The sequence below is a fragment of the Sceloporus undulatus genome, chromosome 4, assembly GCF_019175285.1.
Source record: "Sceloporus undulatus isolate JIND9_A2432 ecotype Alabama chromosome 4, SceUnd_v1.1, whole genome shotgun sequence".
Lineage (NCBI taxonomy): Eukaryota > Metazoa > Chordata > Lepidosauria > Squamata > Phrynosomatidae > Sceloporus > Sceloporus undulatus.
Window position 1 is genome coordinate 94,770,789 of NC_056525.1, and position 22,225 is coordinate 94,793,013.

The 22,225-nt window shown below is 39.8% G+C and overlaps 1 protein-coding gene across 1 annotated transcript in view; it reads left to right on the plus strand.

Moving 5' to 3' along the window:
* LOC121928795 (serine/threonine-protein kinase TNNI3K-like) overlaps positions 1-22,225 on the plus strand; it is a 206,469-nt gene extending 184,244 nt beyond the window's left edge. Inside the window, 4 exon segments of the mRNA XM_042464007.1 lie at positions 2,893-2,952; positions 8,746-8,915; positions 19,241-19,320; positions 22,049-22,225. Coding sequence (XP_042319941.1) covers positions 2,893-2,952; positions 8,746-8,915; positions 19,241-19,320; positions 22,049-22,125 — 387 coding nt within the window. The 3' untranslated portion in view covers positions 22,126-22,225.

The following is a 22,225-nucleotide window of genomic DNA, read 5'->3' on the forward strand; positions in this document are numbered from 1 at the left end:
TGGGATATACCTATTGCAATGAATTTGACAAACCTTTTGAATCTTTTCTAAACCAATAGATGTCATCACACAACTTCCATATATTAACCTTTGTAGACAGATTTCTGTGTGCCTCTCTTGGATATGTCACCAATCAATTTCACTGAATCACCTCAAGTTCTAGTATTATGAGTGTAGAAGAAAAGTTTCTATTTGCTCCATACTGGTTCATAATTTTATAGAAACCTTTCCTCTTACTCTGCCCAGTTAAGTTCTCTCTCTCTCTCTCTCTCTGTAAACCAATATCCATGCTTTGTTTGATAATGTATGTTACCTGTTTTCAGAGATATCCTTTGTGAGGTCAGGCAACAATAGCATACTGTATTCTTAACACAGACACATCATGAATATATACCACACCATACATATTTTATGATACTAGCCATTTTATTGTTAGGAAGTAGACTGAAATCCATAGAACTTCACATATTTACCAGCTGTGCACACAGAGCAATTGTTCTCACAGAACTGTCCTGGAAATTCTCTGAAAAGTTGTGGCCGGTTTGGTTCTGATCCACCAAGGCTGCATCTGCACTGCAGAAATAATGCAATTTGACACTGCTTTTACTGCCATGGCTCAATGCTATAGAATTCTGGGATTTGTAGTTTTGGAGATTTTTAAAATATTTTTATTTTTATTATTTAATATGTTTTGGAGATAATATCCCTTGTCAAAGAGCTCTGGTGCCACAACAAACCACAGATCCCAGGATTCCATAGCATGGAGCCATGGAAGTTAAAACTGTGTCAAACTGCATTATTTCTGTAGTGAAGATGCATCCTCATATGTGAAATAGCATTGCTTTCACATTTTTGGCTCAAAATATTACTTTACATTCACAATGAACATCCTTTGGCAGTTTTGTGTATCATCTGCTGAATTGGGAGAGCTCCTTTTGGGCACTTCAGAGTCTATTTGAGTTTTCACCATCTTGAATTATCTTGTTATCATATGAAAACCTAGCTAAAAGCCCATTTCCACCCCAGCCTCACATCATTGAGTTCTACCAGGCCTAATGTTAGTAAACTGGACCTGGATCCAGCGAATCCAGCACAATCCTAGGGTAAACAGCTTTTACCACAAGAGTAATTTGTCCCCTGGTTTGCTGCAAACTTCTGCAATTCATGTGGGCCTCCATGCTCCTTCCTTGCTGTGCCATTGCTGGTACTCAGAAGCCCCCTGTCACTGCATCTGACACAGAAATGGGGTGCTTGGCCACATGGGTGCAGCCAGGAGTTCCTGTTTTCACATCAGACATGGTGATGGTGGGGGGGGGGGGCTTCTGACTTTCAAGGTAAGGAGCACATGCCAATAGCAGGTCCCAGGTCAGTGCAGGGACAGATGTGTAAACACCTGCCCATCCCTATATTGACCAATGAACAGACCTGAGTGAGCACCACGGCAGGGATGTAGCCGGGGGGGGGATCTGGGGGTCCAGACCCCCCCCTTCCATTAGAAAAATGAATGGTGTGTGCTGCTGCGCCGCCGCACTCAAGCCCCATTATAATGGTGGCACTTAGTCTGGACCCCCCCCCTTCCTAAAATCCTAGCTACGTCCCTGACCACGGCCATGATAGCATTCATAACTAATACATTTTCATGATCTCTTGTCCTGACTTATTGGGCAGCAGCCTCTGTGAGTGGCAGAAATCTGTTCTTCTCTCAATATGGATGCAACAGACATGACATTTCCACCCCTCCCTCCAGTGATTTCTAGTGTGAGGTGGAATTGCAACTGGATTCTACTTCTGAATGTTACACACCAGAAAGTGCTGGAAGGAAGGGTTTAGAAAGATCAGACTACTGTGTCCTAGGTGACAGGGGAACATCCCTCCATCACTCAAAGCAGCTCCTGCCTAGTAAGTCAGGATTGTGGAGGGTGGAAAGGGAGATGCTACTTGGCTATGTAACTAAGTAGCACATCTAGAATACCAACCTTTATTTATAATAATAGCCATTCTGTAGCACCAGTAAGCTCTTGAAAACTACTCTCATGAAATTTGAACCATGAGTTTAAGGGATGCCTTACCTAAATGATGGCTCTTGAAAAGTATTCCATCTTTGGAACTCTTCTATAGGCATGGCATGTGCATCTTAAAATTTTACAAGTTGATAGCTGCATTTTAGGGATCTTTGAAATGTTAATTCCTTCAGCTTTGAAATTATAATTTTATCCACCTTAAAAGATTCTTGTGAGACTTTTCAAAAATGACAGGAGATGAGAAAAGGATAAAGACAACAAAGGAAAGTAAGAAAGCATAGAAGACAGTTCATCCATCATAATGCTGTATGCAAAGTTTAATTTTCCATGGCTTGGGTTCTAAAATAGGCTAACTTTAAAGAAGTTCATTGCAGGAAAGTATCCAGTTTCCTTTTACCTCTCTACAAACTACCTGTTTTCCCTCAGAGCAACTTTCTCTAGTAGTTTATGGGCAGTGCCAGCCAGTCACTTTAAAGGAACTATCCAGGGTGCTGGACCTACTTTAGAGATAGGGTATAGCACCTACTTTAAAGTTCAAAAATGGAAACATTTCTCTCACCTCCTTTCCTTAGCAGTTCCCTATGCCTACATTCGCATTACTCAGGAAAGTCCTTCAACTCTCCAGAGAAGCTCCTTTTGGAGCTGCAGGCAGCAGAATAAAGGAGGCGATGATACAGAGTTTCCTTCCCGGAACCATGCTGCCTTCATTTATTATCTTACAAAACAAGCCAATGTCTTTTAGAAGCTGTAACTCTATGATTAGAAATGTAAAGACTGTATAACCCCCCCCCTCCAAAAAAAATCTGCTTTCAGCCAAAACGCACTTAATTTTCACTGCAATCATATTGTTCTTTTATTTTTGTATTGGCAGGGAAGGCCTGAATTTTCTGAAGTGGTCTCCAAATTAGAAGAATGTCTATGCAATATTGAGGTAAACATTTAATCTGCTACAATTGAGAAGTATGAATGCAAGTATGACTGGCTAGTTACTTACTATTCAGTTTTTTCACATGGATTTGGTTAGCTGTCACTGACTAACTTATTAGATATAAATATAATAAATAAAATAAATAGACTGTTCCAGGTCCAGATATAATCACTGGCCACCTAAAGTCCCACAGAACAATAGATACATGAACTGTGAATGCATAATTCATTAATTTCACTAATTCAGTCCCAGTATTAGGCAGCTCCATAACCCCATATGGCTGGTTTTGATGAAATTATGAGTAAGTACATCATCCACAGCAATGCTGCTATCATACTATCATATCTTTAATAGATACCTAACTCCAAGAGAGGCTGAAATTATCACAATCACCCATGGCTAAATTATTGCCCAATTAGACTGTTGTAATATGCTCTATATGGGCTGTTTCTGGATAGAATTTGGAAGCTGCAGCTAGTAAAACATGTGGCAGCCAAAGTCTTCAGTTCTCTTTTACCTTTCTACAGGTATAGGGAATGTGGCTCACCATTCAAAATGAATTTCTGAATTCAGTTCAGGGCACCGGTATTGACCTACAAAGCTATAAATGGTTTAGGACTAGGATTTCTGGAAAACTGTCTTCCTCCATATGAAATTTAAGGTCATCAACAGAGACCCTGCTGTGCGTCCCACTACCCTGGGAACCTATATTAGTGGCCACAAAAACAGGACCTTCTCCATAGTAGCACCTTAGTAGAAGTCCATACCAAGGTGTGTCAAGGTGGATCCATGCCTGTTGAGATTTTGGTGGGCTGCCAAAACTAGTTTATTTAGTATAGCCTTTTGTCATCAAAACTGGTTTTAAAGGCAGATTTTAATATTGCTTTTTATAACCCTTTTTTAAAAGAAGCTTGCTAGCAGCTGAAAAGAATTCGAAAGACTGATTTTCATTTTCTTGTGTACATTCTTTTGGGGGTTGAAAAGCAATAAATAAATACTTCCAATAAACAAAATAAAGACATTTTCCAGGATCAAAATCACCACACATCAGATTTCAGTATTTTGAAATAAAAAATATGCAATGTGGATATCATGAAAATAAATAAAATAGCAGAAAGAGGTTAAAAAATTGTTCAAGAGAGAATACATGATCCACGCCCTACAAGTGTTCTGGGTAGCACAGTTTGTGTCAGTTGTAGTTTCTGGACCATCTTCAAGGGTGGCACAGTGTAAAGTCAATTACAGTAATCAAGTCTGAGTCTAACCAGAATGTGTGTTCACTTGATTATTAGTTTTTTCCAACTGCCTTGTTTTTAAAGGACCAAATTATTATCTGAGTTCCATCCTTATTAGCATAAAGAGAAGCAAAGCAGAAAATAAGTACCTGAACCGTGGTGTTGTCTTACATTATCCCTAAACAGAGATTTCCCATTTATCAATCAGAGCAGCATGCTTAATCATTTGTGCCCTGAAAGGGACACAAGGCCACTCTTGCAATACTTATGTTGGGTTTTCTTTTCCTATGACCTTTATAGACTGTAATGGAACAAAGGGTGTATGTGTGCATTGAGGTCAGAGTGTTATTGGCAATTAGGACATGCAACAAAGGTTTTGCAAAGGCTGCACTCCCAAATCACAGCAAAGGTCCTCACTAAGTGAGCTTAATTAACACAATGTGATTAACATAAGTTAATTAGCACAAGGAAAATAGACTTTACCCACTTATGAGGGCTTACAAACACTCACAATCTAGCACTTTTAAAATCTGCTGGGTACAGTGGCATAGCTTGCAGAATAAATTTAAGTGCTAAAATTCCAGAACTCAAATTATTTGCTTTCCCTGTAGCTTATCAATCCTGGCAGTGCTGTTTTTTCCCAAGAGTGCTAGGGTAACATGAAGAGCAGCACACTATGTGGGACGAGTCTGTACAATGGCTACAACTCATCTCATATAGTCTAGGGGTGCATCCACACTGTAGAAATAATGCAGTTTGACAGCACTTTAAGCACTGTAGCTCCATCTTATGGAATCCTCGTAGTTTTACAAGGTTTTTTATCCTTCTATGCCAAAGAGTGCTGGAGCCTCACAAGTCCCAGGATGATTCAGGATGGAGCTGTGGCAGTTAAAGAGGTGTCAAACTGCATGATTACTACAGTGTAAATGCACCTTAGGACTTCTCATTCTACCTTTGTGGTAAAAAGCAGTTCCCACAACAACAAAAGCCATACCACTGAATAGCATAGGAAGCAGGCCTAGAGGGAGAGTAGTTCCATTGGAAGCATTTTTGAAGTTGGAGAGGGACCCAAGGATCTGTGTACACCTCCTTGAACCCAATGCAGGACACTAGTAATTCTCATAACAAATTGAATTAGAGCCATGACTCTGGAGTTTATCACACGGGAGAAATTTCTCTTAATTTAGAATAAAAAGAAAGTGGTGCCAGAACGCATTCATGTGAATTTGCTAGTTCAGCGAATTTACATGAATTCGAATTGCATTCAAACTGACTTCCCACTGCCCGAAAATAGCTTGCCATTGCCTGAAATTGCGTGTGATCACCTCTCACGTAATAACGTGAAATCCCATGATTGCATTGAGACTGACTTCCCATTGCCCAAAATTGCTTGTAGTAGTCTATCACAATAACGTTAAACTCCATGATTGCGTTCGGATTGCCATTGGATTATACTTCCAATTTCCCTTGTCTGATAAACTCCAATATGAAGGCAAATGCATGTTCTTCCCTTCTGGAAGGAAGGCTAGGTGAAGTTTGGTTCTGTTTTTGTTTTTTCTGTGTTTCTTTGATCATATTGTTGACAATTCACAGTGGTGTTGTTTGCAGTGATGAGCAATGCAATTCATTTCAGGTATACAGTTTTGTTAGGCCTGGTCACACTACACAATTATGGTACTATAGTTCCACTTTTAACTGTCATGGCTGAATCCTAAAGAATCCTGGGATCTACAATTTAGGAGCTTATTGCACCGCCTGTTATGCCTTACTTACCTCTTCTGAATTTGGCTCAAATTCGGAAATTAGGCTGATTTTATTGCACAGACTTTTCCCTCAAAACAGCTTCCCATTGCCTCCAGTGCTGAATTTGGGCCCCGTAAGTTGCTTTGGCAGCTATTTTTTCCAATTCTGAAGCTTCCAATTTGGGAAAAATAGCCACCAACGCAACTAACAGGACTCAGATTCAGCACTGGAGGCAACAGGAAGCCATTTTGAGAGAAAAGCCCATGCAATAAAATCAGGCTAACTTCTGAATTTGAACCAAATTTAGAAGAGGTAAGTCAGGCACCAGAGGCAGTGTGATAAGTTCCTTAGAGAGGGAATTCAGCAATCTCAGTGAAAGAGCTCCTCTGTATCACCCAAAGACAGGGATTTCATACCATGACTGTTGAAGCAGAATATAGCACTATATTTGCATAGTGTGGTGTATGCAAACCAACTGGGTAACCTTAGGCAAGTCACACTCTCTCATTCACAGAGTGAGGCACAAGCAAACCCCCTGCTGAAGAAATCTTGCCAAGAAAACCCCATGATAGGATTACCTTAGGGTTGCCATAATTTGAAAACAACTTGAGAGCATATGACAACATGGGTAATGTAGTATGAATGGACCCCTGGAAAAAAGGCAACAGGGCTGTGTGTTTCTCTACCTTTATGTCCAGATGTGCAGCATCTGCACCGTGACTTAAGAAAAAAACCACATGTGGCTCAAAGACACAGTCTTCTTCATGGTCATTTCTGTTTTTTCCCAACTCCAAGGGCTATACTGTGAAATGGGAAAACAAATCCTGGGGTTTGGCCCTGGCCAAGCCTCAGTTTGTCTGTAGCTCTCAGGTATTATCTTGGGGGAAAGGTGGATTTCATAAGGGCAAAGAGGGGGGAGTCTGGCTCAAATATTTTCTAAAAGAATTGGCTGAGTCTGTGGAACTTAACCTCAGCCTGTGCCCAATAAATATACAGCTCCTTGGGGCTTTCTGGCAAGCAGAGGCAGCTGATAAAACAGGAGATGTGTTTGATTTTAGCAACTAGCTCTTGCACTTTCCTTCTCTCTCTCTCTCTCTCTGTGTCTATGTGTATGTGTGAACTACCTTCTCGTCTCCTCCAAGTATATCACAACTCTTGAGTCAAAAGGGTCAAAGCAGTGCCTCCCCTCATCTATTTTATTTTTCAAGCACCAGCTGCAGCAGGTTACCTTATGTGTAGGTGTAGGTAGAAGAACTTCTGAGAGGGGTGTGTGTGTGACAATGTTTGTGTTTTTGGTAACGCAAGGCAGTATATCACAAATAAATGTGCTGTCTCCCAGGAGAGGTAGCTACCGTGATACATCAGCAGACCTTCTTATGAGATTAAATCAGGGGTGTGCACTAGTATAAGTCACAGAGAACAACATTTAGCTAGCTGGAGCTCATCATGTCCACTGGGAAAACAGTGCAAAGTTAAAGTTTAAAAGAGCAAATGCTGTGGCTGTGTGTGTGTGTGTGTGTGTGCATGTGTGCATGTGTAGGAGTGTAGTCTTCAGAATCTTTACCACTCACAGAAGATACTTCTAGATGGCATCTGTGAATGAATCTGCTGTCACATCACTTTATACACTGTATTCTACATGGGGCAGCAAAGCTGGGAGTAGAGGGAAAGTTGTGCATGAATTTAATGCTCATGCCAGAGCCAAGAAAAATTATCTTGTGGATTGCAGTTCCCAGGATGCCCAATAATCATGACCAACGGCCATATTAACTAGGGGATTCTGATAACTGCAACCAAAAAACTAATTTTTCCAACCTCTGGTTCATGCTTTCTCACATTAGATGGGATTTTTAAAAGATGAAAAGGCCTTTGTATATGGTATGGCATGTTTTAATTGGAAGACTTGGATAGAATATTTTAAAAAAAACATTCTCAGCATTTGCCCTTTGGACAAGGAGGGGCTGGTAATAGTAAATCATAGAAATTATAGATATTTTCTTATGGTTATTTCATGAAATTTATGTGATAACTGACAAAGACCTAACACCAGGTCTTCCACTATCACTGCTGATACTTTGCATGACATGACAGTAAGAGTAGATAGAACAAGGCCACAGAAAGACCCAGCTTTGTTTCCATCCCATTTTATATGCAGCTGTCCTGGTTTCCAGCTATTTGAAAATGTGGTCTCATTGTTTTTGCTGTTATTGGTATAAGTTGGCACCATCGCAATCAGATAAGTGACAGTATTACACCAATAATTAATGTGACTCTGCTTATCATCCCTTATTCTAGTAGGAAACCAAAGCCTTTCCCTTGTCTACATGTAGAACACTTTGGGCGGTATGAGGTGAATTCTTGCCCCCCCTGAACAAAATCATTTAACAGGATGCTTTTGTATAGGTTGCAATGACTATCATTCCCTGGTATGCAGTGCTTTTCAAAAATAAATCTAGTATAACAAGGCTGCATCCACACTGCAGAAATAATCCAGTTTGACTCTTTCTTAACTGCCATTGCTCAGTGCTGTGGAATTCTGGGAATTGTAGTTTTGTGAGACATTTAGCCTTCTCTTTCAAAGAGTTCTGATGCCACAACAAACTAAAATTCCCAGAATTCCATAACACTGAGCCATGGCAGTAAAAGAGGTGTAAAACTGGATTATTTCTGCAGTATGGATACAGACCAAGAGCTGCAGATGTAGCTGAAAATTGCAACTTAGGTACTTGCAAGTTGTAAGTGCTGCTGTCGGCCTTTCTGACAAGACATAGCAGTTGCCATGAGTGAGTACTGACAATGTCCTCTTTGTTAAATCCAGTTGATGTCACCAGCTTCTAGCAACAGCAGTGGTTCTCTTTCTCCTTCCTCTTCTTCGGATTGCCTGGTTGCTCGAGGATGCCCTGGCCGTAGCCATGTTGCTGCTTTGCGAAGTCGCTTTGAGTTGGAATATGCCTTGAATGCAAGAGCTTATACTGTCTGGTCACAAAGGTAAGAACAGATCTCACCAGGAAGCAAGAATTTCTTCCATGACCTACCGGTTCTAGAACTTTCTAGGACTTTTTTTCTCAGCTGATCTAGTAGACCAAAGTTTCTCATCCTTGGGTCCTCCAGATGTTTTGGACTTTAACTTCCGGAAGACCCAGCCAGCATGGCCAATAGCCATGGATTTTAGAAGGTGTAATACAAAATTTTACAAGAACCAGATGCTGAGCACCATCATAGTCAAAGACATTTGAAGGCATCAGAAAAACAAAACAACTCTCCTCATTTCTTTGAAGGCACAACATGATGTATTTTCCTGATCAGTATCACATACCCTGGGAGAGCCAGCATAGTGTAGTGGTCTCAATGTTAGACTAGGATCCTGGAGACCAGGGTTAGAATCTCCACTCAGCCACGGAAACCACTTGGGTGACCTTAGGCAAGTCACACTTTCTTAGCCTAAGAGAAAAGCAAAGGCAAACTCCCACTGTACAAATCTTGCTAAAATTTGTATACCCTGTGAAAGGGTCACCTTAGGATCTACATAAATCAGAAATGACTGGAAGTCAAAACAGTAACACATACCCTCTAATATTTCACCAGGACATGTGTGGCCATTAATCAAGAGGATTAATCTGTCAAATAGAACAGGTGTGGTATTGGAGGGGATTGCCTTTGCCCTCCTCTGAGGCTGAGAGAATGCGACTTGCCTAAGGTTACCCAGTAGGTTTCCATGGCTCTGTGCGGTATTCTAACTCTGGTCTCCAGAGTTGTAATCCAATGCTCAAATCACTGCACCATGTTGGCTCCCTTCACCACAATCTATAATCTACACTCTGTGTGCGTGGATGTGTGTGTGTGATTTCTAATCTGGATAAATGAAAGGCTAACAACAAATGTGAATGAAAAACAAGCAGGTTCAGGTAGTATTTGAAGAATCTTAGAAGAGTTCCTCTTTTGTGCTGCTACATATAACAGATTTGCATAAAAAGAATGAGCAAGTGACACATTTAGGTTGCAGTAGATACCCAAGAGGGTGAGAAAAGTAGTTATCACAGCAGCCTCCCTGCTACTGTAATTTAATGTTCCTCTTGGTATGCCACCCAAGCTCATTAGCTTGCTGAAATGGGTTCCTGTATAACCCAAAGGGTTACAGAACATCCCCCCCTCAAATTCCATGCAATACAAATTAACTAACTCCAGTTCTATAAATAGAACATTGAAAGAGTTACCCAGAGGCAAAATACAAAGTAAAATGAAGATTTTTTTTTTGCAGATTCAGTGTTTTTTTCAATTATACAACACACTGAGATGATTAATGACCTAGCTTTCTAATGACAATAGTTTCTTGAGGATTTAATTTTTAAAAATGTACAGATTGAGAGAGGGGAGGTGACTCTGTGTGCACATCTATATCTCAATACGTTGTTACATTTTTCACATGTTCCAACTAATCTTAAATGCCAAAGTTGTAAGCCGCCTACACGATAGGAAACTGTGTTGCCCTACCTCATTTTGCTTTGCACTGTTTTCACCCACAGACAGAGTTAAGGCAGCATGAAATTATCTGCTTATTTCTTGCCCTGTAAATATAGCCTCACTCCCCCCAGTAGTCCAGTGGTTATTCTCTGATCGCGGGCTTGGGGTGAGAATCTATACAGTATTTTTCTATGTGTTCAAAAGCTTTTGGAAATGCACCAGTGTTTTACACTCTTACCACCACTGTCCCAATGGCTCATCACACCAATAGAGGCTATTTTTAATGCTTACTAAATTTGGAAAAGGGGAATAGCATGTGACGGCTGTTATTAAGAGGATGGGGGCTTGGGGTTAGCAGCTCACTTTTCCATGCATTAAGCACCGTGGAATAATCTGGAGGCAAATGATGTAGCCACGTAGCTGGAATCAAGTACATCTTGGTCTGAGCAATGTTTAAATGGGTCTCCACTGCCTTGTGCATATTGTCTTGAGATTGCTCCCCTGGAAGGGCAAATGCCTTGGGAGGTTATAGTAGTAGTTGTTGTTGGAGGAGGAGGTTAAAACTATCCAAATAACCTTTCTGTTGTCCCAGATTATTTATTTGCAATTCTTGACACCAGCTGCAACATTTTATTCCCATCCTTGAGTTAATTCAGAGACATATTGGAACAAAGTATCCTCCTCCTCTCTTCCTTTCTTTTTTGCTCCCCTGCCTCTAGAATTATAGGTACAACATATCAGTGCTATACCACTATAACTCTAATGAGAGAAAATCAAATAAAAAAGAAAGGAGAAAACTTGCCCTTTAAACCATAGGATCAACTCAGAAACCATGCTTCCTATTTCAAAAGCGAGCAAGGAAGGAAGCCTTTGGAAAAGCCCTAATAGAGATCCAAGAAATCGCTACAAACAGCCTCAAAAGAAGGCGGAGGGAACAATAGCCTTATAGCACGAGAAAAGAAAGCCAAAATGAAGTGGGAGAGTAGCATCTTTCTCGATGCATCTCCACGTGCCATTATCCTTCCTGAGGGAGATGGTCGTAAAAGCATGCCTTTTGCCAAAAACATTTTTCCAGTGCAACAAAAGGCATGCTTTTATGACTGTCTCCTTCAAAAAGAGATGGAAGTGCTACAACAGCATGCAGAGAGGGATAAATGCTGCCAGTATTATTATTATTATTTTCTTATATCCCGCATTTCTCCCAACATAGGGACTCAAGGCAGCATATCCCGCTTCATTTCAACTTTTCTTTTCTCATGCAATAAGGCTGCAAGTGAATACAGAGAAAGAAAGGTAGGAAACATAGGGAACTATTTGTGAGAATTCAGGCTTCTTTTGACCGATCCAAAAGAACCCAGAGAAAGAATGACTCCACTCAGAGAGCTTTGTAGCTGACTGAGGATTTAACCCAGGCACTCTCAGCATGTCTGGGGCCTTTTCACACTGCAGACTGACAACACCTTGATTCCATTTTATCTGCTATGGCTGCATCCTGTGGAATCCTGGGCTTTCTGCTTTGCTAAGAAATTAAAGCTCTCTGTCAGAGTATACTAGAAGCCCCTTCCTAAACAGTAAGAATTCCATGAGAGGCTGTCATGGTCTTAAAGTGGTATTAAAGTACTGTAACTATATAGTGTGAAAGAGCTTTAGCACATACACTCTTTCTATTTCATCATGATTTTTATAAATAGCAGGAATTACTTCCCACTTCCTTGGTGAGTTTTATCTCACTTTTCTCATACATTTTCCCTACCTCAGGCTAATGGTTCTTAAGCTCTCCTGGAATTCAGGTATTGCTGCTCCATGCATTAACACAGAACAGCTCTACAGGAAATCCCTGAAGCAAAAAAGAGGGGAAAGCCTTTTTCTAACACAGCTAGAAGAACCTTGGAATAATGTCTACATCCAAGCCAGAAAGATACTCCCCTTTTTACACAGGAAGCCTATGTTCAACCAAGAATAGCCAGTCACAGTATGTAGCCAGCCATGCTAAATGTATAACATTCTGTCAGTTGGGTAACTGACTGAGTTGCCCTTTTGGTTTCATGGTTGCATGTGTGAGCAGAGGTAGATTAATGAGATCTACCACAGAAAAATATTTGAAAAGTAAGTGAAGCTGATGACAAGTTGCTTTACAGTTTAGTGCAATTCCACAAATCTGATTCTATTATCCTGTCAGGTTCTGTCTCTCTCAAAAAAAGACAATGGAGGCAGGATGTTGTGATTTTGAGGGGGTCTGGGTTTTTAAAAAAGAGAATCCTTAATGCAACCCAGGAGCAATGAATGCATCTATAGAGGTCAGCAATGCTGGTTGGTGACAGACCTTTGTTTTCTCTGCATCTTGTGGAGTAAATAATGTCCCCAATGACTCATTAAATTTCTGCAAAGTTCTGCTTTAGCAATGCACCTTCTTCCCCCTCATTGGCAAAATTATCACTGGCCTGGAACCATGCCTAATTATAATTTTTAGAATTTTATACTATTTTTATTTCTCATAATATGCTTTTTTTTAATTTAAAGGACTTTAGATTTATTCCAGCAAATTCATTGAGGGCAGACCCAATGCAAAAACTGTCTTCAAAAGCACGTAACTCATTAAATGGTAATTCCTGCCCCGTGAATATCAACTCCAGACTAATAGACATAGCCTTGTATTCATGCCTTGAAGAGCTCAAGCCAGTATGTATGGTATATTTGTGAGACATATCTGACATGATTTTATTCTTTTAATATATGGAAAAAAGAGGGAAATTTGGTCACCCAACTTAGCTTATGTGCCAAATGTACATGCATGAACAATACCAAGTTTTCTTTGATATGTTTTAGAGGTTTTATTTTGCATTTTTAATTTAACTAGTTGATGTTTCACATTACTTCAAAACTCTGTTTACATATCAATGATCATAGAATAGTTTTCTGTGGATATTTTGGGCTATGTGACCATGTTCTAGAAGAGTTTGTCCCTGATGTTTCACCAGCATCTGTGGCTGGCATCTTCAGAAAATGCTGGCATGCAAGTGAGTGGGATATATATGTACTGTGTGACCCTGGGTTGAGAATGATTTCCATGTCAATCTGTATTGTTCTGTTGCTGAATGGCAAGGCCTCCGGGTGGGAGGATATGAAAAGAGGATTTCTGTCTGTTTAATTAGAGATCCATTGTCTGCTGGGAAAACGCTTGATCCTGGGTGATTTTCATATGCATTTGCTGGGTCTTGATTTAAAATTTAAAGCCTATGGGGCTTGAATACTGTATGTGCAAGTCTCCATTTTCACGGGGGGGTGGGGGGGTCCAGAATGGATCCCCCATGAAAACAGAGGGTCAACTGTATATTCTGCAATTTAAAACCATTTCCTCTAGTTCTGCTAGAAAAACGTGAGAAGATCTGCCCTATGAGCTTCTCTACTTTACTTATAAACCCAGATTCTTCCCAGGCTTATTATATGCTGTTTATATTACAATGGCTCAAAACCCTGAATTGGGTCTGGGCAATTTTTCCCATGCCTGGACTCAATTTGGAGTTTCCACCTTTTGTCCTTCATTGAAAAAGCTTACATTTTGCTTTTCCAGAAAACCCAAAGCAAAACTGGCAACAATTCGCTTTTTTCCCCATGCAGTCCCTGCGAGTGTCCCTGCTGAGTCGCTCTGTGGATGCGAGTTGCTCTGAGGCCAGAAAAAGGCTGGGCACCTCAGACCACGGGCCAGCTTGCAAGGGCCATGTGGGAGCCCATCATTTTCTAAAAACCTACAACTGGTAATGGGGTTTGGGGGGGAATTTGGGGCCAGAATATTCCAGGGAGAGCCCAGAATATAGTGGCAAATGTAGACAAGCCCTGTGTTTCTTTCTCTGAAAACAGGGGCCAAGGCAGTTTTCTCTCCACATGGCTATTTTCCTCTTCATTGGATAACTTTCCAACTTTCTTTCTTGCATGACTGTACAGTATGCCTAAACAGTCTTGCTTTTTTTGATGATCAGCTTTTTGCTGTCATGCTCTACACAGGCGCATCAATGGATTTCATAGAACACCCTGATTGTTTAGCCAGCTTGCTATGTGCTTGAAGGCTGCTCTGTGCTCCTCAGTTCTTGGCAAAACATTTCCTTTAGATTTTCTTGCTTGCCTCTTCTAATTATTGCAAATGTAGACAGTATTGTTTATATATAAGAATCACCCTGCAGACTTTCAGCAAGAATGGGACCAGGAAGGCAACAATGTAATACCTTATACTAAATTTGCAGGGTCATATTTACAATGGCACAGCAGACACCTCTCTAGTGGTGGCAACCCTCATGTTATAATACCACCAGCTTCCTAACCATCTTGCTATTTCCCATCTAGGAACCATGGCCACTGGCCCAGTGCTAATGAGAATAAGCTGGGAGTGATCATTGTGTCACTTACACTCCTATTCCTGAAGCAAACTCCAGCAGACATAACAAAGATGCATTAGGGGGGGGGGGGGGATCTCTTTTTATACAGTTTCACCTGCATCCTGTCCAGCACAATACACATATTAGCTTGTAGCTTCTTTGCAAGGGCAGCAGGGCAGGAAGGATGTTTCTTAGCACCTGCTTCTCCTTTCTTTTTATAGTGAGCCTTAAAAATGCTGCACAAAGGTCTTTAATGAACTGCAAGTAACTACTGAAAGGCAGTGGGCTCAAGAGCACCAAGAAGCTGGTTTAGCAACAGGAGACACGTCTGCAACAGTTCAGCTTTAGGGGCTGCTGCCTGCACTTTTGACTCCAAATGAGGCAGCTGTTCCAAGCAGGTATAAATAAAAGATGTGGCGTTCCTATGGGAACCTTTGGCATATTGGATTACCTATTCCCCAGCTAGTGTTTCCTTTCAGTTAAGTTTCTCCGTGAAAATCCTACACTTCAGGGCAAGCTTTTTAAAACACAAATGTGGAGTTGTTTATTTCTAAGTATACAACCATGGCCCTGATGGTTTTCTCTCCACAGAGATAACCATTAATTATGTGACTCAGACACACAAACCTAGTACTCTTCTGTCTGCTTCCTTCACTGTCCAGCTCTTACGTCCAAACAGTGGCATCACTGGAGGCTGACACCACTGCTTCTCAAACACCTACATTTTTGTAGAAACAGGCTGTGCCATTCATCTACTTCTCTTTAAAATGTTTTAAGAGATGGTGGGAGTGGGGGGAAGTTCAGTGGGAGGTGAAAGGAGTGACCCCCAAATTTTTTATTTTTATTTTTTTGAAAAATGACATTTTTGACATTTTTATTCTTATTAAATTTTCTTTAACAACATCACATTTTAACCACATGTTGACTGTGTATATGTAAACTCATTTAGGTTGTGCATATGATATTGTAATTTGAAGGTATAATTTTAATTTTGCTAGTTGTTTATGTCAGAACTTTCAGCATTACATACAATGGTATATGGGAATTATGATTTACAAGTAACATTCGTACAAAAAAGCATTACTAAGGATTCTATATGGTGTGAAATGGGAGGAAGTCAATTGACACCATGAGTTACCACACCGGGTGAGACCACCCCTAGTGACACCACTGCATCTGTACATGGTAATTGAAAATACAATGGCCTGAACAATTCTGACTTTAGAGCTCAGTTGTATGTCTTTGCTCTTCAGTAACTTTTCCAGTTCTTTCATAGCTGCCCTTCCCATTCCTAGTCTTCGTCTTATTTCTTGACTGCACTCTCCATTCTGGTCAATATTTGACCCTAGATATGAGAATTCTTTAACCATTTCAATTGCCTCGTTGTCTAGATTGAATTTGTGTATTTCTTCTGTGGTCATTATTTTTGTTTGCTTTATGTTGAGCATCAGATGTGCCTTTGCACTTTCATCATTGATCTTCCTTATAAACTGTTCCAGTTCCTTATTAACTGTTCCAATATTATGGTGCTGTCTGCATATCTTAGGTTGTTAATGTTGCTTCCTCCTATCTTCACTCCTCCTTTTTCTGATTCGAATTCTGCTTTTCTTATGATGTTTTCAGCATATAAATTAAACAAGTAAGTATGTCTTTACTATGTCTAGTTTTCCCTGGCTCATGCTTCTCTCATTCCATGTTCCAATTACATGTGTAGTGTTGCTTCTAACTATTCCTGTTTTATTTGACATGTTTTCTGTCTGGCATCCCCCTCTCTATTGGTGGTTCTTAAGCTGTCTCATCTAAAGGGTTTTCTTGGTAAAATGGTCTTCATTAGATCAACCAAAAATTCATCAAATATAAATAAGCTCTGGAGATCTTCAGAGCTCTTCGTTGGAAAAATATTACAAAAAAAGTTGGAGGGGAAATAAAGAAGTGACAAATATGACCTCTAGGTAATGAGTATCAATATGATCACAGTCCTAAGATGAAATGGGGGCAGAGATGTCTGCAACTTACATCCATAGACCTTCTGAGAAAAGGGAAGGCAGAATGGTTTGATTCTCCATTTTGGAAAATACATACAGTATCTAATAGAACTGTCTCCATCCTGGGTAAAGCATTCTGGCTCTCCTGCAATTGATAAAGAAGCTGATGTGTTCTTCCCTAGACACATACACAGAAACACACACATATCCTCCCCACTCCTCAAGACCAGATCCCAATGAAACAGTTCTCTCAAAATGTAATAATAAAGGCATTATATAAATATGGATTTTGGAATTTCCCTGTTGATAAACTTTCTGAGCAGAGCTGGCAGTTCAAATAGTAAATGATGCCTCTGGAAGTTTCAGAGTGCTTGTGTATTTTCTCTGAGGCTATGTAATATGTACAGCAAATGTTTTGGCCATTATTAATGTCACATTGATTGTGAGTTTTGCATTTGACCTTGACCCTCATTCAATTTTGTTGTCTGAGCATATTTTTGGAACTATACATTAGTTTTCATTTAGGTAAATGCAGCCCTGGATTATTGACAGAGACAAAGTAAGGCTCTTCTAAACAGCGTGAATGAATAAATGGATTAAATTAAGCAAATAAATGAACAAACTATTTCAATTCCCTGGAGATCCTGCAGTGCTAAGCATATGAACTTTGTCTTCCACTTGCATAAAGTGAATATGCAGGGCATGTGTTATGGATAAGGAACATCTTGTGTCTCATATCATATTGTGTGGATATCTGGCTTTAACATTATTAACTGGACCGATGCTGAAGTAGAATAACTTATCCTAGCATTTGTGGCATTGAGAAAAATTGCTCCTTTCAGATGACTCTTTACTCTGAAAAGGCTGAGCATGTGTTGGCAAATATTATCAACTAAGTAAAAGGCTTTTGTGCTCAGAATTTCTTATCTTGTTATTTAAAATGTTTTCACTCACTCTTCATCCTAGGATGCCAGACCTTGTAAACAAACATCAAAAGAACAAAAACATAACCAATGGTAAAATAAAAACATAACCCATACGAAGCAGAACAGACTGAACTCAAGCCAACATTTAAAGAGTAATGTCAAAAATGGGATCCCACTAGTTGTGTCCAATGGCTTTTTGGACTTCTGCCTTTCTAAACATACACTTTCTATTCAGTGTGACATGTTCTTCTTTGAAACTCATGAATGTCTGAGCCATTTTAAAAAAATGAAAAAGGAATCCCACTGGATGCAGTTAAGACACTGAACCTATACCTACATTGGGACCTCAGCCTACATTGTACAAGGCACAAAATTAAATCATTATTAATCCTGATTTTATTTCTCAGTACTGTCACTACTATAATTCTGTTCCACACACAGACACCCTGTGTCATATTGTTGCATATCATTCAGTGCATTGTGTGCATAATACTGTACAGTGTTAGGTATATAATTAGATGGATGAAAGTGTTCAGACATTACAAAAGCAAAATACTGTTAGAGTCCAAGTAGACAAGGTAACATGTTAAACAGAAAATGTAATTGTATTAATGCAAAAAAAAAAATCATTTAAAACTAGACACATTTGAGCAAGGAAAACTGGTTCGTATTAGAATTTGTTTTGCTAAAACAAAAGGAAAGGCAACCTGAGCAGTGCAAAATTGTTCAGATTCTTCAACTACATATGCATTTAGAATTTATATCTAGCAATGTATATCAAGAAACAAGCACCCAGTTGTCACATTGGGGTGATGGGGTGTGGATGAGCAGAAGGGAAGGAGATGGCATCCAAACCAAGATATAAAATTCTTACCTGCCATCAGTTAGGAACTGTCCTTATCAAAATCACCATGAAAGAGACATTGCTGGAAATAATCTTGAGTTTGTTCTTTCAACCACAACTTTACAAAACTTTTTTGAAGATGTTGTTCTTTTAAACCATTTCAGATAATGATATATCTTACTATTGAATAGAAGAGGCATGCTTTTGTGAATCATCAGGCTATCGACATACAGTTTGAGCAGATTATTTTCAGTTCAGTAGGCATGTTTGATACCTGTTTGCCCATTGTCTATGAATCGCTGGTAGAGACAGTCTTTCCCTAATCACTTCTAAAGAAAAAAAGAATGTATTTACAGGGAACAACATGGAGATTCACTGCAGATGAGTGGTATTCTGTTTCACAAAGAAATTAACATGCATGAACCTGATAGTGCAGGTACAGATAAAATATTTATAGTCTATTGAATCTGTCACCTAGAATTTCAAACTCAAAAGAAAAGAAAAGTTAGTTGGTGCAGCTCAAACCTTGGAAAAAGTTATTCTAGAAACAGAATTTTCCCTCTCTGTGTGTATCCATGTTCCTTTATCTTCTGGTGCAATAACTTTGATGTAAAAAATATGTTCTTGTTTTACATTGTTTGGTGTGTGTGTGTGTGTTGTTTGAATAGAAAAGCTTTAATTTTATGAAGACAGCATCCATGATGAAAACACTTTGTCTACTTTACAGCACTGGGCAGCATCCTTCTCAAGGCCTTTCTTTGGAAGAGATGAGGAGAAATTTTCAATATCCACCAATTGACCGAAATGGTAAGAGATTTCAGAGATTTAATAAGGAGAAATTCATGGGCTCCACTGATGTCTAAGAAGTGGGGGAATAGTGAAAAGAAATTAAAAAAAAATTGTAATAAGATCTAGAGATTTTTCTACTAGTAGTTGTGGAGGCAAGAGATGTAATAGGTATCTCAAGAATCCAAGGAAACCTTAACCATACTTTGGATACATCAAGTACATTGCCATAATTCCCACCATCATCTGAGGGCCATTTCACATATTACATTTGTTAGTTGCATATTGAATATTTTTTCTAACAGAGTACACCTAAATGTAAACTGTTAAAAACAATGACCATGTTGGCATACATATGTATTATACAGATATCCTTGTCAGGTAAGTGTCATTGGCTATGAATCATGAGTGAATTGTCACTCTATGACTGATTTCAGGTGGCTCTCAACAAATGCCCATTTGGAGGCATTATATTTAGGTGGCCTCCTGAGATTCACAAAGGAGCTTACATCCAATCACATCTGACTTTTCTTGCTTGTTAACGGTTAGCAATGGCAGCCTCCTAGAAGTTGCCACTTTTTGTGTGCCTTCAAGTCAAGTATAACTTATGGCAACCCTGTCCTAGGGTTTTCTTGGCAATATTGATTCTTAGGTGGTTTGCAAGTGTCTTCCTCTAAGGCTGAGAGTGTATAATTTGCCCAAGGTGACCCAATGGATTTTCATGGCTGATCAAGGATTTGAAACCTACTCTCCCAGTCCAACATTTACTACACTACACTGATTCTATATCCTGTAGTTCTGTCCCAAACTTATGTGTGCATGAAACATGGCGTGTCATGGCAGTCAATGAAGAGACAAGGCTGAGGTAGATCCATCAGTGTCCTGACTCACTATAAAGCAACTGGAATACACACACATGTATGTGTCTCTGTATCTGTGTGTGTGTGTTTGTGTATATGCTTGTGCATCTATGTTTGAACATGGCATGCAGGGAGAGTAGTTTGACAGGTTTTTAAGACTTAATCATGGAATGATAATATATCCACCATTTATGCTGAATATTAACTAAACTCACCAGCTGAATATTTCCTAAGCACCCGTTCTCTTTTAATGCACTGCTCTTTTAATGCCACTTTCATTTCCTCTGTAGCAATGGATTCACTAGGTTTGATGTCACCCAATATGGTAATTCATTGTATCACCCCCAGGGACTTTGTGGAATGGGAGTGCAGATGGGGAGGAGGGGCCCATCCTGAGGAATCCGCCATCCTGCTACTACCATCCATCCCCACCCCAAGCTGAGAAAGCAAATATGGGATGCCCCCTTGAGCAATAAGTGTTTTAATTATGAAAGATCTCCATCTTCAAAGAAAGAGGAAGTCACAGCAAACTCCTCCCCCCCCCCAAAAAAAAGCAAGGGAAATGGCAGAAAGAAGCCAAAGCGATCAGGAGAGGGAGGCTGCAAGAGGTGAGCTCAGAAAGAAAGGTCATCCCCCATTCTCAGCCTTCTCTATTGGGACTTGTATGCCAACAGGAACCCCTCTTTCTTTCCAGAAGAGGGTCTTGGGGACTACTGCCCTGTGTCACCTCTTCTGATGGCATCACTCAGTGCAGTCTGCACCACCTGAACCACTAGTGATGCCACTGCTCTGTAGCCTGCAATCAACCATGGCCCTTTGTCAGAGGCAGCCCACGCCATTTTGCTGCCCATGAGACAAAGCAGCAAGAGGCACACTTCCTCCACCAAAGTCATAGTATTGAAGGCTGTTTTGTTACATAAAGTTATTTTGGCACATAAAGCAGAAAATCCTGCAAATACCTTATCCATCTCTGGCAATAAAATTATAACAATTATTTTGAAAGTAAATAACTAACAATTTCCTGTCCTTTCATAACAGCCTGAACCAGCCAGCTGTGTCAGCTACTTCACTCTTCCTAATGCTGGGGATGGTCCTGCCCATTCTTGTAGATAACAAATGGACTGTATGTTGCAACATCTTGAGGGGATGTGTTTTTTAAAAAAATTAATAATTGTTATAACATTGTAGGAGTCTATAAATTCTGCCATGATGAGGGAATTGGGTCCTGTCTTCTACTACTGCATCTTCTAAAAAGTACTGTCTTTTTATTGCCTTGATGTCGAGAGGCTCAATGACTAGGTTATGCAGGCAAATATTGCAGCAGAAGAATAATAGTAGCAATCACATTTGACCAATGACCACGATGGCAAAGAAATAATAATAGTCCTTAATAGGCAACCTGGTACTTGGAGCAGTAGCTATTGTCATGATAATTACCCAGGATTAAGGGCATAATTATTTCTGGCAGGTGGCTTATTGTTGACTGTTGGATCCCTTTATTCTAGGTCAAAATAGATATATTTAAAAATCAAATAGAAATGTGTCTGTGTATTAAAATCTCTTAGTTCCAGTTTTCCATCAGCCATTGGCTTGAATGCCTATTGTGACTAAACTGAATATGAACTGCAATATTTCTGTAAGTCACATTTTCCTTCTAGCATTTTGCTTCAGGGAATGGCATTAAACAGGGATTTGAGGTAACAAAAAGATTATTTGTCTGAAACCCATTTATTTGTGAGCTAATCTGTGCATTGCTTATTTACCTGGACATTTACCATATTGTCTGACTAAATATGGAGGCTTGATAAAAGTCAGAAGGAGAGGAGAAGGTGTTCCTGGCTTGAACAGCCATTGTGACTAGCACCTGAGTTTCTCTTCACTTTCCACAGGTTATGTGTCGGATCCCATGAGTACAATGCGATTTCATTCCTGTAGCAACAGTGGCAGCTTTGAAGACAGCGGCTGACAGCAGGAACTATCTACCTGAAGAGAGATTCTCCACAAACTGGAAGCAACATTTCTTAGTGTGTGTCACTGCAGCTCCCAACCATCATAAATTATATCAA